Source organism: Solanum verrucosum, unplaced genomic scaffold (genome assembly GCF_900185275.1).
Source record: "Solanum verrucosum unplaced genomic scaffold, falcon-dt-bn FXZP01000252.1, whole genome shotgun sequence".
NCBI classification, from domain to species: domain Eukaryota; kingdom Viridiplantae; phylum Streptophyta; class Magnoliopsida; order Solanales; family Solanaceae; genus Solanum; species Solanum verrucosum.
In genome coordinates, this window is record NW_026019988.1 from 2,814,004 (window position 1) to 2,828,922 (window position 14,919).

At 32.3% G+C, this 14,919-nt stretch overlaps 2 protein-coding genes and 4 non-coding genes across 6 annotated transcripts; all 6 read right to left on the reverse strand.

The window, feature by feature from the left end:
- Nucleotides 1-1,295: 1,295 nt before the first annotated feature.
- LOC125818701 (fumarylacetoacetase-like) lies at nt 1,296-5,348 on the reverse strand. Its single transcript, XM_049498212.1, has 14 exons — nt 5,076-5,348; nt 3,813-3,891; nt 3,658-3,716; nt 3,454-3,578; nt 3,274-3,348; nt 3,105-3,180; nt 2,928-3,027; nt 2,783-2,842; nt 2,615-2,685; nt 2,486-2,548; nt 2,330-2,394; nt 2,086-2,182; nt 1,848-1,973; nt 1,296-1,417 (listed from the first exon to the last, which is right to left on the reverse strand). The coding sequence occupies exons 1-14, from the start codon at nt 5,277-5,279 to the stop codon at nt 1,355-1,357; spliced, it is 1,263 nt and encodes a 420-aa protein (XP_049354169.1). The 5' UTR covers nt 5,280-5,348; the 3' UTR covers nt 1,296-1,354.
- Nucleotides 5,349-10,326: 4,978 nt separating this feature from the next.
- Nucleotides 10,327-10,417, reverse strand: LOC125819179 (small nucleolar RNA snoR109). Its single transcript, XR_007442437.1, has one exon. It is a non-coding gene; the product is annotated as a small nucleolar RNA snoR109 (small nucleolar RNA).
- A 173-nt stretch (nt 10,418-10,590) lies between these two features.
- On the reverse strand, nt 10,591-12,917 carry LOC125818699 (60S ribosomal protein L6-like). The gene is made up of 2 exons (XM_049498209.1): nt 12,334-12,917; nt 10,591-10,920 (listed from the first exon to the last, which is right to left on the reverse strand). The coding sequence occupies exons 1-2, from the start codon at nt 12,865-12,867 to the stop codon at nt 10,765-10,767; spliced, it is 690 nt and encodes a 229-aa protein (XP_049354166.1). The 5' UTR covers nt 12,868-12,917; the 3' UTR covers nt 10,591-10,764.
- Nucleotides 11,086-11,176, reverse strand: LOC125819180 (small nucleolar RNA snoR109). Its single transcript, XR_007442438.1, has one exon. It is a non-coding gene; the product is annotated as a small nucleolar RNA snoR109 (small nucleolar RNA).
- On the reverse strand, nt 11,549-11,639 carry LOC125819178 (small nucleolar RNA snoR109). The gene has a single exon (XR_007442436.1). It is a non-coding gene; the product is annotated as a small nucleolar RNA snoR109 (small nucleolar RNA).
- LOC125819181 (small nucleolar RNA snoR109) lies at nt 11,980-12,070 on the reverse strand. The gene has a single exon (XR_007442439.1). It is a non-coding gene; the product is annotated as a small nucleolar RNA snoR109 (small nucleolar RNA).
- Nucleotides 12,918-14,919: the final 2,002 nt, after the last annotated feature.

Sequence of the window (14,919 nt, forward strand, 5' to 3'; positions counted from 1 at the left end):
AACAATTGATAAATAAAAAATGAGAAAAAAAGAAGCAAACAGGAAAAAATTAGTTTGATAGTCCATAAGAAGTGCTAAAATATTGAATAGAACAGTTACCTAAGATGCGAACCGAAAAGAAAGAAATTATATCTTTTCATTGCTTCAATCGTATAAAATATGCATGCAAAATATATATAATTAATTGGTGTTGCAAAGTTAAGTTGGCATTCTATTATCCCAAAACCCTTGTATAAAACAACAATGTATAATCACACATATAGATATTCATGAAGAACACTAAAAAAAGAAAGAGATAATAAATCAATCCATGTTTAGAAAGATACAACTGACTTTATGATATTTGCCATTTTAGAGCTGACCTTCCCTAAATTAAAATTTTGTTTTCATGTTGCCCAGAAGATTAAGCTGATATCTTTCTTCAGCATCGTCTTGTAATTGATTTTGTTGATAAAATATGAATGTTTGTTGCCCTTTAAAAAAATACACGTGATAAGACAAAAAAATCTTTCAATCTCAACAATAAGAAAACAAAGAGTTGAATGTGGAAGATAAATAAATCTCTCAATTCTGAAAAACTTATGGGGGGTTATCTCTTAGAAGGTCATTGAATTCCCAGAACAGAAACGGTTCTTTATTAAATAAAAGTAATGACTTTTGGTCTTTTTTGTCTCTTCTTTTTTTGTAAAAATAAATTCAAATTAAGAGATTTTTGTAGAGAAGGGCAAAATGGTAATTTAACTTTGAAGATAGAAGCTTCCCACTTATAATAATAGATGAGATATGATATATGAACATTGGAAGAGCAGTTTGCTTCTGTAAATTTATAAACCTACTAAGAGTTTTGCTAAAAAAAATTGGCAATAGTCTTAGTAGCCTTAGTATATGGAACCACTTTCCTTGACAATGAGTAGCTCCATCTTTCAAAAATTGAGGCAGATTCAAAATTTAAAGTTTATGATTTCTACAGTGACGTCAAGTTAATACTACACTAATAATCAGGTTCACTATCAAATATTCATAGATATTTCTTAATATATCTACGAGATTTGGACAAAATCTATTGAATTCACGTGAACCAGTAACCAACCCACTAAATCCGTTCCCTGTTGTTGGCCTCAATGTTGGAAGGATAAAAAAAAAATATGACAACAGAAAATAAGAACATACTGCCAGGAGCCAAGACATATTTCCACAATCGAATAGTTTTATTGCTCAAATTGGTGATACTGCATATATAGTTCGCGTTACATGTTACAAGTACAACAATTTTGTGCACGAGTTTGCTAGTATCCTCCTAGTTTTATTTCGACGAGATTGAAGAGGACTGGATTGGGCTAACAAATTCATGTTCTCAGTATGGTGATGGAAGAATTTTACCAGAGCATTTTCCGAAACCAACTGTATAGCCATTTCCCTGCATACAATAATGAATCAAGTCCTCATCAATTTGCAATGCCCAATCAACTACAAATTCAAGAATTGCTTACTTTTGATGATAGGTGATCTAAGATAGGAAATGAAACTTCGAAAACAAGAAAAGATAAAGGAGTTAGCTAGCTCGTTTAATGTTTTCATTTTGTATAAACAAGCAATTTGTAATGCCCTGAATGTAGTGGTAGTTCTGAAATTTACATGTCTAATCGATATTTTTATGCTCTCTGTTATATTAGTGAATCGGTCAATCGACTCTTTTTAGTATATTTATTGTCTTAGTTATAATTGTCCCATGTTTGCATTGTTAATGTCGGGTAATTTCAATCCCAGCAATTAGGTGATGGATATAATAGGCTTATGAAAAGGAGCTTACTGATTATATCAAACAAAAAAATATCAGTATATCGAACCTTACAACACCCGGTGAAAATAACTTCATCTCCATCTTCAATGAATACACGAGTAACTCCACCTAAAGACAGAGGTTTTGTTCCGTTCCACGTTAGCTCAAGAAGGCTTCCGTAAGTTCCTGGTTCCTGGACGACGGAATATTAGGCATTACTTCACAAGACCAACATAAGAAGCACCTTCTAAAACTTGACTTAAGAAGACAAGAACAAGGAAAACCGGAAGACTTCAAAATCTTACAGGTCCACTCATAGTCCCGGATCCAAGAAGATCACCGGGCCTTAGGTTGCAACCGTTGACAGTATGGTGAGCAAGTTGTTGCGAAATTGTCCAATATCTATACCACCAAGAAAGAAATAATGTTTCTAAATCTCTACCTCAAGCTGGTTTAAGGGGAAACCAAGACAATATTAACAATGCAATAACATAACTACTTCGGACTCTATGATCACGAGAATGACAGTGGTGGAGACAGAATTCTTACAAGTGCTTGAAGTTGCTTTTCGTGACAGCATAGGAGTGTTCTTGTCCAGCAGGTTTAATGAAAACCTTTAAGCAGAAGGAAATCCACATTAAGGAATTATATAGCACTATTAGATACTCATGCAGCCAACAACATTTAGCAGAAAATCTAGAATACCTCCAACTCTATGTCGTAGTTTCTGGATTCCTTCTCCGCGAGATATGGTAAGGGAGGAGGATTCTGCAATGTAAAATGTCTTAGTATTTAATGGCGTATTTTCTGCGGTGACTAAAGTAATAAAGCTACCTGCTTTGGACCATCACAAACAAATGGTTCCAGAGCATCTAAAGTCACAATCCAAGGCGATATAGTTGTGCCTGATACAACATTTGTTACCGTATAATTAGAGGGAAGAAGTTTTTATCTTTTGTAAATAATGCGAGCAATGAAACTAGCAAGCACAGAATTCCTTACCGAAGCTCTTCCCAAGAAACGGACCGAGAGGTACACATTCCCAACCCTGGATATCTCTAGCTGCAAAGCTCGACGTCTAGTTAGTATGTTATCAACATTTAAAGCTGATGAAGTAGAAACAATACGAAATATATCATGTATATACCACTCCAATCATTCATCAAGACGAGGCCAAATATGTGATCTGCAGCTTCATTAACATCTATTGGCTTTCCAAGTTCATTTCCAGGCCCAACTACAGCAGCCTTCAACCACAAAATCAGAAAATTATTGAAAAGGTAGTCTAAACTAGTGTTATTGTAACAGTCATAAGGACTCTTACCATTTCTAGCTCAAAGTCCATTTTACGAGATGGTCCAAAATATGGTGGTGAGTTCCCTTTGGGACGATCCTGTCCTCTACATAAAAATATGACTATGGTAAAGATGAGAAGAAATCCAACTAACATCTGTCTGAGATTCTCTCAATCTTGATCGGAGAATATGTCTCACCTTGGTCTTATAATGTCAGTGCCCGATACAACAATAGATGAGGCACGTCCATGGTATGCAATAGGAAGACAAAACCTGACAGTAAGTTAATAATCACATTGAGTAAAGAACATATAAAGGAAGAATAGAGTGCTTTAGAAATTGGGATAACGAATTCTGGCTTAATCATTTGTCTTATACCAGTTTGGTTTGATTGGGTTCTCAGAGCCACGAAACATGAGCCCACAATTCGTGGCATGATTTATGTTTGAATAAAAGTCAGTATAGTCTCCAACTGCAACAGGAAGAAGCATTTCCGCATTGTCCTACAAAACTACATATCAGCCAGACCAACACAAATATAGAGCCCTCTATTACACATTGATGAATTTGAAAATGTCCTACCATAGGCTGAAGAGCTTTTTGCCTCAGAAATGCATTGTCACGCAATATTGGTTCAGTATCTATACAAAGGAATAAGTCGAAAACATAACTTTCTTCTGGCCGAGAATATAGTGAACTTCAGACAGATGCAAAAAGTAACTAAAGAAAGTGCAGACCAGACAATAGCTTTTGTAATGTAGCACGAGCTTCCTTCCATGCAGGACGTCCCAGTTCCAGGAACTTGTTGAGATTAGACTGCACCATCGATGAGAAAAATCAATACCAGCTCTGGCTTCCAATCCAAAAACTCAATGAAACAAAACGGAAGACAATTAAGAAAGCAAGATTTAGTCTCGTAATACATGAGATCGCCAAAATGAATAGTACTTCGAAGTCTTAAGTTTCGAGTACCAACAATATCAATCTACAACACTAAAATGGTTAACAATTGTGTTCTCTTGTAGAGTATATTACAAGAAAGACAGGTGATTTATATTTTTCGAAAATGTGTTTTTTTTCTATAAATAAACAAGAAAGTGAAGTTGCTACCGGAAGTGATTGATGATAAGTTCTATTTGGCTAACTTTGCATCAACATTTTCACATTTTCATCGAACTGCTTGTAAGTTGGCTCTAACACCACGACTAGCAAACTCGAAGAATCCCTTCCTATTTTTTCCTCACATATCAAATTCTGATTCCCACATGTGGGACCTGATTCCTATTTCACAAATTTTATGATTCTTATTCACATTCTTCGAAAATTCAGATTTTATGACTAACCGTTTCTCTTTGGTTAAACAATTTGAAATACACTTTTGCCTAATATTAAAGCAGCAATTTGTGCTTGGCTAAGGTTTCAAAGGCGCTTCGAGAAAAAACACATTTTTTCAAAACACGTTGAAGCACTAATATATTTCATTTTTACTTGTTCATTTTAAGTACTTATTCTCCATACTACATTTAGTCTTAAATAACTATATAAAGTAATATTTCCTCCATCTCAATTTGTTTGTTCAACTTCCTTTTTTAGTCTATTTTCATTTTTGACAACTCTTTAATTTCAACTTTCAATTTTGTATGTTTAAAACCACTTTCAACGTGACACATTTAAGACCACTTTCAACGCGACAGTTTAAGATCACAAAATTAAGGATATTTTGGTACATTCAACATATCTTAATTAGTTTAAGACCATAAGATTTAAAAGTGTTTTTCACTTTAAGTTACATGTTAAGTCAAAATCAGATAAACAAATTAAAAATCAAAAGAAGAACTACATATAGTAGTAGTACTCAAATTTAGAATTCTAAAATATCATTAATAAAGCTAGTTTAGTACATTACACACCTAATTGTTTCTCAAGGGATGGGTGAAGTCAACATAAGCCAAGTAAAATGAAACTTGTTAAACCGGAAGAAGTGAAGAAATTTGAGAAACCTGATTGAAACAATCCGAATTTTTGAGAAGAGGACTGTCAAATAGACCGGCGGAAGCAATAACGGAGAGATCCAAAACGTAATCACCAATGGCAACACCAATTCTAGGCTCAAAATCCGGCGCAGGCCGGAAAACACCGTACGGAAGGTTCTCGATCGGAAATTGGGAATCCGATTGAACTTCAACGAACGATTTCAATCCCATACTTATCGGAAAACCGCACCGTTTTAAGCTCCGGCTAAAATTGAAAACAGAGTAGAAGAAACAATAATGGAGGTTGAATTATACAAGAATTTTTATTGTGGAATTGAAGAAGATTACATAATTTATTGAAATACGCCATGAATGAATAAAATAAGAATCACAGTGCTAGTTTGAGAAATGTGAAGCATGTGACAAATTCAGTGAAATTATTGCTGACCTGAACTATAGTGTGTATACGATTTGTCGTTGCACGAATACAGTGACAGCGTCAGAATTTTTATTAACGAATTCAAATAATTTTTATTAACGAGTTCAAATATGAAGCGCGAACAGAGTGGGACTTGAAAACACGGAAAAGTTTTTCTAAAACTTGAATAGAAACATGAATAGATCATAATTCTAGTGTTTAAATGGTTGTGTAATGTCAATATTTTGCCTATGACAAGATCCACGAGAGTCTAAGGTGGCTCGAGTCGAAGTCATGATTAAATATGACACTTGTTTGTTAGACTTATTTTAGAAATAAAATTGCGATTTCGCTATCGGCTATAATTTTTTTTGACATGATGATAAGCATTGATTATGCATGAGGCAGGTGCTATGAGAGGATAGTAGGTTAATGCCAACATCTTGTTTGGATCGGAATTATGATCGAACATGATCTTTGCTTGGTGAATTTAGTTAAGAAATATAATTGCGTCTTAATTTTAATAGCCGTTATCATTTTTGACATGGTAAGAATTTGATCCCAACATATTTATGAATTGAAAGTATCTAATAAAAACATTTTATTATGTGATTTAGTGTCTAAATAGAACAAAATATAGTTCTAAATTAAATTTATCAATAAGTTTTAAGAAGTTGTTCGGGTATTCAACTATTATCTCAATCAACGTCATCTTCTAATAGAATGGTAAAAAATCAATCATATTTGGTGTGTATAGTATTCAAATGATATGAAATTCTTTAATTTTTTCTTTTTTTATATATAAATATTGAATACGAGTAAATATTTATAGTAGGTAAAAGTATCAATAATTGGAGAACACCTATATAATTAAGCATAGTATCAAACAACTTTTCATCGTTGATGTCACCATATCCCTATAATTATTGTCTAACAAATTAAAAACCTATGAAAACAACTATAGCATCTCAAAACAAAATTTATTCACTATATTTTATTTAAATCACTATATATTGAATATAGTATAAAAGCATAGATTTGTTTTGTTCCCTACGTGGGGATTATTTGATTCAAACTCTTTTGGTGGTTTTCTTCTAGGAATTTTACCAACTAATCATAATTAAAACAAGAGCAATTTTCACATATAGCAAATATAAAAATCATATTTATATGTTATAATTATAATTTGCATAATTGCGCCCCATAGCAAATTTTATGTTTGTTATGGAGCTTTTGATTTGTATAATTCGCTACAAACATTCAATTTTATACAAATTGTTCAGTTTTGTATATATTCATTTATACATTATAATTTGTATTTGTATAATTATAAGTGTATAGGACGAAAATATATGTATTTGTATTTGTATATACATTTTCCTCTCGCTTTATACAAACAGAAACACTTTTTATACATTTAATACCGAAATGTATAAAATGGCTAATTGTATATCGAAAATGGATAATTGTATACCGAATCAAATGGCAAAAAAAGGTGATGTTTGCTGCAAATTACAATTAAAATAAACTATAGCTATAACATTTAATTTGAATTAATAGTTTGCTAGTTCATATAATTTTCCCATTAAATATCATTAAATAATTAATTATTTATAGAATCCTTCTATAGAGTTACAAAATTAAAATGAACCTCTACATATATAATTTCACAATTCTCATGCATTTTCTCTGCTGAGTATTCAGAGGCTTATTCGGGATTTCAGAATGATGGGTGCACTATTATGAAATTGTGGATCTAAACAGTTTGACATTTAGGTTCGTATCATTGAAAACAATTGAAATTTTAAATTTATACATCCAAAATTGAAATGATTAATTAATTAAAACACCAAAAGTGCTACCAATAACCACTCAGAGAGGTGTTACCTAATTTTAAAAAGAAAAATAATACAAGATAGATATAAAATTCAAATTTCTAATCTCACTGAGAGATGCACCCAATCATCATTCCATTATATGATACTTCGATTGTGGGTTCACACATCCATATTTAACAAAAAAATTAAAAATATAACACTACTATATATGATTTCAAGAGGCGAGCATGGATTCACATGAACCCGATGACCCCTCCTGCATATGCCTCTGCCAAGTAATACACATGAGAATTCAAAATTTACGCAACATCAACAAGGATAATTGCTACGTGATATTGCTTGGTGGGACTTATTATATATTAAACTGATTGACATATATTAATTAAAGGACACCAATTTATATAGTTCATAGTTCATTGCGTTGTAAGATTATTGAAGAAAATATTAATCATAAATTTAGAAAGTTTGTTACTTCCTCCGTTTTAAAAAGAATGGCCTCATTTTTTTTTTAGTTTGTTTCAAAAAGAATGACCCATTTCCTTTTTTGGCAACACTTTAACTTCAACTTTCCACATGACATATTTAAGGCCACAAGATTAAAGAACATTTTGGTACATTTGACATTACTTTAATTTTGAACCACAAGATTTAAAAATCATCTTTATTTTCTTAAACTCCGTTCCAAGTCAAACTAGGACATTCTTTTTAAAACGGAGGGAGTACTATGTGGAAACGAACAACTTCGAGAATAATATCTCAAATTAATAATGTATATTACAAATTAATTAATAACACAGAGAGCATTGCATCACCAATATTAAATCATAAAAATAGTAATTTGATAGGCTTAATAAAAAATATCATTAGCAGCAACTAATTAAGGGTAATAGCTTAATTGCCGCTAAATATGTATTTTTAGCGACAATTAGCACTCTTTGTATATGTTCCTAAAACCTTTAGCGACATTTATTCTAATGACACTTAACTAGTGCCGGTAAAAACTTTAGTACTCTTTATTAATATCTATATTTATTTCGGCTAAAAGTTAGTTTTGTTATAGTGACAATTGATTACTTCGACTAGTCACACCCCGCCAAAAAAAAAAAAAAAAACCACAATTCCAGAGATATATATTAGAAACTATTTTAAATGGACTGGTGAAGGAAATTAATCTATAAGGGAAAAAAAATCATTTCTTCCCTTCTAACAAAAAATAGTTTCAAGAAAATATTTTTGGTATTGCCGTGAAATTCATATAACCAACTTCAACCTAATAAAAATTGAAACACAGTGTATACCCATTATAATGTCACACGAATAGAGTCTGAAAATGACAAGTTGGTACACAGATCTTAGAGAGGTTTTTTCCAACGATTGAAACATAATTATTATATTACCAAAAACAACGGACTTATTTTTTTTCAAAATATTTTTCTCCATACCGAACACACTCTTATTGTTCAAAACTCTTACTGCTATTTGGGGAGTAAAATATGATAATATCAGCTTCTTCAGGTAACCTAAAAGTCACTTTCTTCTTCAATTTTCCACTTGGACTTCTACTCATTGCTTCAAAATACCCTAATTCTCCTCCAACATTACCTCCAGCAACTAATCTTTCAGATGAAATACTAATTCTTGGAGAAAATAAATTATCTTTATTGATCATGAACTCTGGTGACAAGTAAACACTAGGGTTGACATTTGATGAAGCCAAGAGGATATCTTTCAAAGTTCTGTGAACTTGAAGAGGACTAGTTGTATTTTCAAGATTTCTTGAACAAGGGTTATTTTGTTTGATCTTTTTTGGTTCTTGGACTTCTGAATTTGGCTGGTTGAGACAACAAAGTTTAGCACCCATAATTGGAAATTTTGGAATAATTTTATTCTAATAAGAGAACAAAAACGACAACAACAAATCCAATGTTCAATGAGTCTAGAGAGGGTAAGATATAAGCAAACCTTACCCCTATTTAAAAGATAGTAAAACTATTTTTGTTAGATCCTCGACTCAAAAGAGAAGTATTTGAAATAGATATAATTTAGAAAGTAGCAATATCCAAGGAAAGAGAGAAGGGGTTAGAGAAATTTTTGGGAAAGGAGATTATAAAGGGACATTTTTGGAGAAACCTATAAGAATGGTTGTATTTTAATTTGCTCTATGTTTTGGCTTAGTTTTTATCATGGTTTATACTTTATGTGGATAGTACTGATCTAAATTCATTGTATTAACTATTGAGAGTTGGTAAGACATTCTTTTTACATTATTATCTGTTTTCAGAAATATTTAAAGAACTTTGGTCAACGCAGGTACTTCATGAATTTAATCGAGTAGCACGCAATCTAACACAGACAAATATGCTTTATATAAACTATGGCTTCATTCATTTTTCATAAAGGTAAATAGGTTCTTCAATGCTATTTAAAATAATGAGGGGTGCCCTGAAATTTGATTCTTTCTTAAGTAGTTCATTGATATATTCACTTAAGACAAACATTTTTTTTAATAAAGGTAAAGTTACCTAAGACAAACATTAGATGGGAAAAGCATGAATTGTCAACTAATTGAAACCTAGTTTTGCAAAGATTGATGATAAATGCAAAGCAAATTTACAATCCTACCAAGCTTGTTTGCATGTAAATGGATAACATTGGAGTTTCAGCACAAGGAAAGACCAAAATAAGCCAACTCTATCACATCTACTTATCAACAAATCGATTTGGCAATACTTGTAAGTTGCATCACCACATCAAACTCAACTGTCTGCTAAAGGTACACAAGAACAGCAAAAACCAGAGAATTTTAGTAGTGTTTTCTTGTATGCACTTATAGACGCGGACTGCTGGAAGTCCAAGCAGTCAGCCTGGAAAGTGCAGAGATGATTGGTTTAAGAGAAGGGCATTTTGAAAAGGCTAAATTCTATGCCATTTCCTTCTTCTACCCTTCTCATCCAAGGGACTAATATCGTGCCTCTGTTGTGTGTGTGTATGCGGTCATAGAAAAATGAATGACAAGTATTGGAGATGTAAGAAGTTCGGTAAGCAGATATGTCGACAGCAGAACAACAACCGGCCAGTAAACTCCTCAAATTGAATTCATGTTGCTACAGCCATATTGGCAAAATCAAGATCAAGGGTACATAATTTCACCCTTTTCTTGGTACATGTAGCTTTCAATCAAGAATAACATCACATATTGACAAATTCAAATTGAGTGCAGTTTATTTCATGTACACATATACACATAATGAGAGAAGCAAGATATCAGAGCAGGAAACATTTAAGATTGTAATAAAGAATAAATAGTTCCAACAGGGAAATCTCATATTGCATACTTTAATTTAAGATGATTCTCATCAACAAAACCTTTCGTGAGAACAACTAAACTCTTTTCAAACAGAACACAGGCAGAGATAACAAGATCAATTCAACAAAAAAGAGTATTGTAGAAATATTTAGCCTAAAAAACTAGCTCATGTGGTTTCATGCCTGACTTGAGTGAAAACCTTGCGGATAAATAACCCTTCAAATCAGGAACAGCCTCAATGGCTTTGATCAATGATGCATCTACAGCTTTCTGGGCATCTTTCTTTTCCTGTGGAAGCTCATTCTTCTCCTGAATTAGCAAGAACAGATCAAATCAAAAGAATCATCAGTATCTTAGTCAAAATCAATTAACACCATCTTAACCTAATCTTAGTTAAACTCAGCTTCAAGGGAATTCCACATATCTTTACATCCATTTAATTACATTACAAATAAATGAATTGCAACAAATTGGGAATGTAAGAAGTTCGGTAAGCAGATGAGTCGACAGGAGAACAACAACCGGCCAGTAAACCACTCAAATTGAATTCATATAGCTACAGCCACATTGGCAATCAAGATGTTGGATACTGAATTTCACCCATCTCTTGGTACATGTAGCTTTCAATCAAGCATTACATTTGATCTACTCTAATATTAGAGGCAGCTCAATCATTTATTGCCAATTTCACAGTATCCCCGTGTTTATTTTATAAGTACACGAGAGCCATGGCACCCCTGCTAACATCTTAGATGTCAATATAGCTAGTCAAAACTTTGGAAGTTTAAACAGTTTTCACAAGGAAATCCCATATTGCATGTTCTAATTTAAAGATAACCAGCTTTTTAAATTCTATATATCCATTTTTCAAAGGGAATACTTCATATCTGTTCCATCCATTTAATTCCATTACGAGTAAATAAACTACCACTAGTGTAAATGTAAGAAGTTCGGTAAGCAGATAAGTCGACAGCAGAACGACAACCGGCCAGTAAACCACTCAAATTGAATTCATTTAGCTACAGCCACGTTGGCAATCAAGATCTCGGGTACTGAACTTCACCCTTCTCTTGGTACATGTAGCATTCAATCAAGCATTACATTATGCTCTTCTCTAATATCAGAGACAGATCAACATTTGTTGCCAAATTAACAGTGTCTGTATTATAAGTGCACAAGCAATGGTACCCCTAAACATCTTAGATGTCAATAGCTAGTCACAATTTAGGAGGAATAAAAAGTTCTGACCGGAAAATCTCATATTGCATGTTCTTAACTTCTAATTTAAGATGACCAGTTTTGTTAATTCTCCATATCCATTTTTAAAAGGGTTATCCATATCTGTTCCATAACTACAACTAGTATAGGTAATGTAAGAAGTTCGGTAAGCAGATAAGTCGACAGCAGAACGACAACCGGCCAGTAAACCACTCAAATATAATTCATTTAGCTACAGCCACATTGGCAATCAAGATCTTGGGTACTGAACTTCACCCTTCTCTTGGTACATGTAGCTTTCAAACAAGCACTACATTTTGATCTTCTCTAATATCAGAGGCGAATCCATCATATACTTTAGCACACAATTAGGAGTCAATCCATTCCAACATTGTTGAAGTCTGTTATTTGAGTTAATCTAAAGGCTTCACAAAACTAGAAAATTACTAAAAATTAAGACTTTAAACTAAAATCAGTTAATTTAAACCAGAAAATGAACTTTACCTCTTTCTTCTCTTCAAAAAACTCCCCTTCACCCTTCTTCTGCTTCTTCTCAGCTTCCTTAGCAAAATACTTATCATCAATCTTCTCAACATTCACTCCACTAACATCAACTTTCGTTGAAGTACCAATCACATAAGCTTGATTAACACGTCTTAAAGGAACCCCATTAAGCTTAAACGGCCCAGTAACAAGAAGCAACCCAGATAAAAGCTGCTTCAAGAACACAACTCTCTTCCCCTTAAATCTACCAGCAAGGATAATCAAGACTGTACCTGGAGAAATACTCGCTCTTAGCTTTGTGGGTTTTGGTTTGTGTTTGTTTACAAGGGGTTTTTTTACGTCATCAGCTGGGTAAAACTTTGGGGATTTCTCAGCTGGTGGAGCTGAGATTGGTTTTTTCTGGTGTTGAGGGAATTTTCCACCGTTTTTCTTCTTGATTGCCCATAAACCCTTTTTGTGGTACATTTTGGAACGTGAGAACTTACCCACGCCGCGGATTAGCTCTGGGTTGCGGAGTGTCTTCTTAGCCGCCATTGTTGAAGCTCTGAAGAAAGAGAGAATTAACAGTAAACCTAGCAGATTGTTATATACAGCTAGGGTTAAATGTTGGTGCCTAAAATGTCAGCTGTCCATTTTGGGCTTAATGTTTTGGGCTTAACTTGGATTTAATGGATCATTTCATGTAATTAGATCCGGTCCACCTTTTTCACAAATGGCCTCTGGTGGTAGGGTTGTTCATGGTTATAGTTAAAAAATCAAATTGAACCGTAGTCGAGCCGATTAAAAAAATGATATTTGATTTGGTTTGGTAGATTTGGTTTTAAATTTTGAAAACCGATGCTATTTGGTTTGGATTTGATTTTATTAAAAAACAACCGCAAAAATAACCAACCCGAACCAATAAATTAGATATATAAATTTTATAATTATTTATATATTATTCATAAATAAAATACAAATATTTTAAAAATTTTAATTAACTTGCGTCTTTAACTTTACTATTTTCTCATGCCCAACACTTAAAATTTAGCCCAACTGTTACAATATTAAGTTGAAGTCCATCAAAATCATTTACTTTAGTCTTTACCTACCCTACCTCACATAAGATAGTCACATTTTGTCTTAATTGAAACACTTTGTCCGTGTATAATAACTCTAGTATTGTTTCATTTTTTAATTGAACTGATAGCAACTTTCATGTGGATTATTCATGTACTAGGTGTTTGTGTCTATCGAGATATGTATATCCTCAAAAAAATTATTACTTTCAAATCAAAAAAACCTGAAAAACTGAACCAAATTGAACCAAACCAACAATAACCAAATCGACAGTTATTTTTTTTTGTTTGGCATGGTTTGGTTTTAGAAATTTAAAAAATCGACTAGATTGATTTGATTTTGGTTTTAACCAATAACCGAACCACGAACACCCCTATCTGGTGGTCTTGATTTTTCGATCTCGCTTGATAGAAATTTCCAAAAATAACTTTTGTTTTAGAAAATTCGTTGTCCAAATTCCTTATTTGTCCATCCAATATAAGTTGTGGACATAAATTAGTTTTTGTCTATAAGGTTAAAGTTTAAAATATTTCAAGATAGTGAACTTGCTCATTTGACTATCAATTTTGTCTTATACGTAAAAATTAGAAATTATGCTTAATAGAGCAAACTCGGATGAAGTCTCTATTAGAGAAGAAAGAACAAACATATATTATAGAATTTTTGAGAAAGTTTTCGATTTCTTCCAAATATAGATAATTAATCATTTGTTTAACACGTTTTGTGAGTAGCCAGGACAATAAGAGATATCCACCAAGTCATCTCGTAAAGGACGATGACTATGTTGTTTTCTCATGTCTTTCTTTGTTTATGATTCAATATTTTAGTATCATAAACATAGAGGAACCACACCAATCCATTTCAGATTTGATGGTTAAAGCTCCAATACGATAAGAAAGGTCTTGCAAAAAAATTATCCGATCTCAGGATAATAAAAAACTTGACACCTTTTATTCTTATTATTTTTTTCAATGTGAAAGCGAGAAAGCTTAAGAGGCAAAAAAAAAAAAAAAAAGGTGCGTTCTATAGATATGAATTTTATAGGCAAAAGTTAAAACTTAAGTCCTAAATCAGATTTATTTTTTTTAATTAATAATTGAGGTAGGTAAATAAAAATCGTTAAGAAACTCGCAAATATATTACACTAGGTAATGTTCCCAATAATATAAATGGTATGTTTTGGAGCTAATAACGGAGATTTTGAAGCGATTGTTTGCGTGGATAAATGAATAAGTTTTTTTATCACAAACTTGTACTTTATTTGACGCTATTCAAGGCACAATAAGACTATCCACATACAATATTTTTGAAATATTTTATGTTGTCAATTATCATGATTTATAGTATTTTTACGATAGATTCACTTAAAGAATGAGTGGAATTTTTTGTATTTTTTTTCAAAACATATTTTATGTTGTCAATTATCATGATTTATAATATTTTCACGCATTTTTTAAATATAAAAAACCCAAAAAAAAATAAGACAAATAAATTAAAATGGACCCAATATATGTTATTTTTGTTGTC

What these genes read in the sequence shown, in the direction of transcription:
- LOC125818701 (XM_049498212.1), bottom strand. Translation starts at nt 5,279, where the DNA reads ATGGGATTGAAATCGTTCGTTGAAGTTCAATCGGATTCCCAATTTCCG. An exon ending in AAAAGCAACTTCAAGCACTT is followed by an intron (nt 2,183 to 2,329) that starts GTAAGAATTCTG and finishes TTGGTGGTATAG; the next exon opens with ATATTGGACAATTTCGCAAC. An exon ending in CCGGGACTATGAGTGGACCT is followed by an intron (nt 1,974 to 2,085) that starts GTAAGATTTTGA and finishes TCCGTCGTCCAG; the next exon opens with GAACCAGGAACTTACGGAAG.
- LOC125818699 (XM_049498209.1), bottom strand. Translation starts at nt 12,867, where the DNA reads ATGGCGGCTAAGAAGACACTCCGCAACCCAGAGCTAATCCGCGGCGTG. An exon ending in TTTTTGAAGAGAAGAAAGAG is followed by an intron (nt 10,921 to 12,333) that starts GTAAAGTTCATT and finishes TTGCTAATTCAG; the next exon opens with GAGAAGAATGAGCTTCCACA.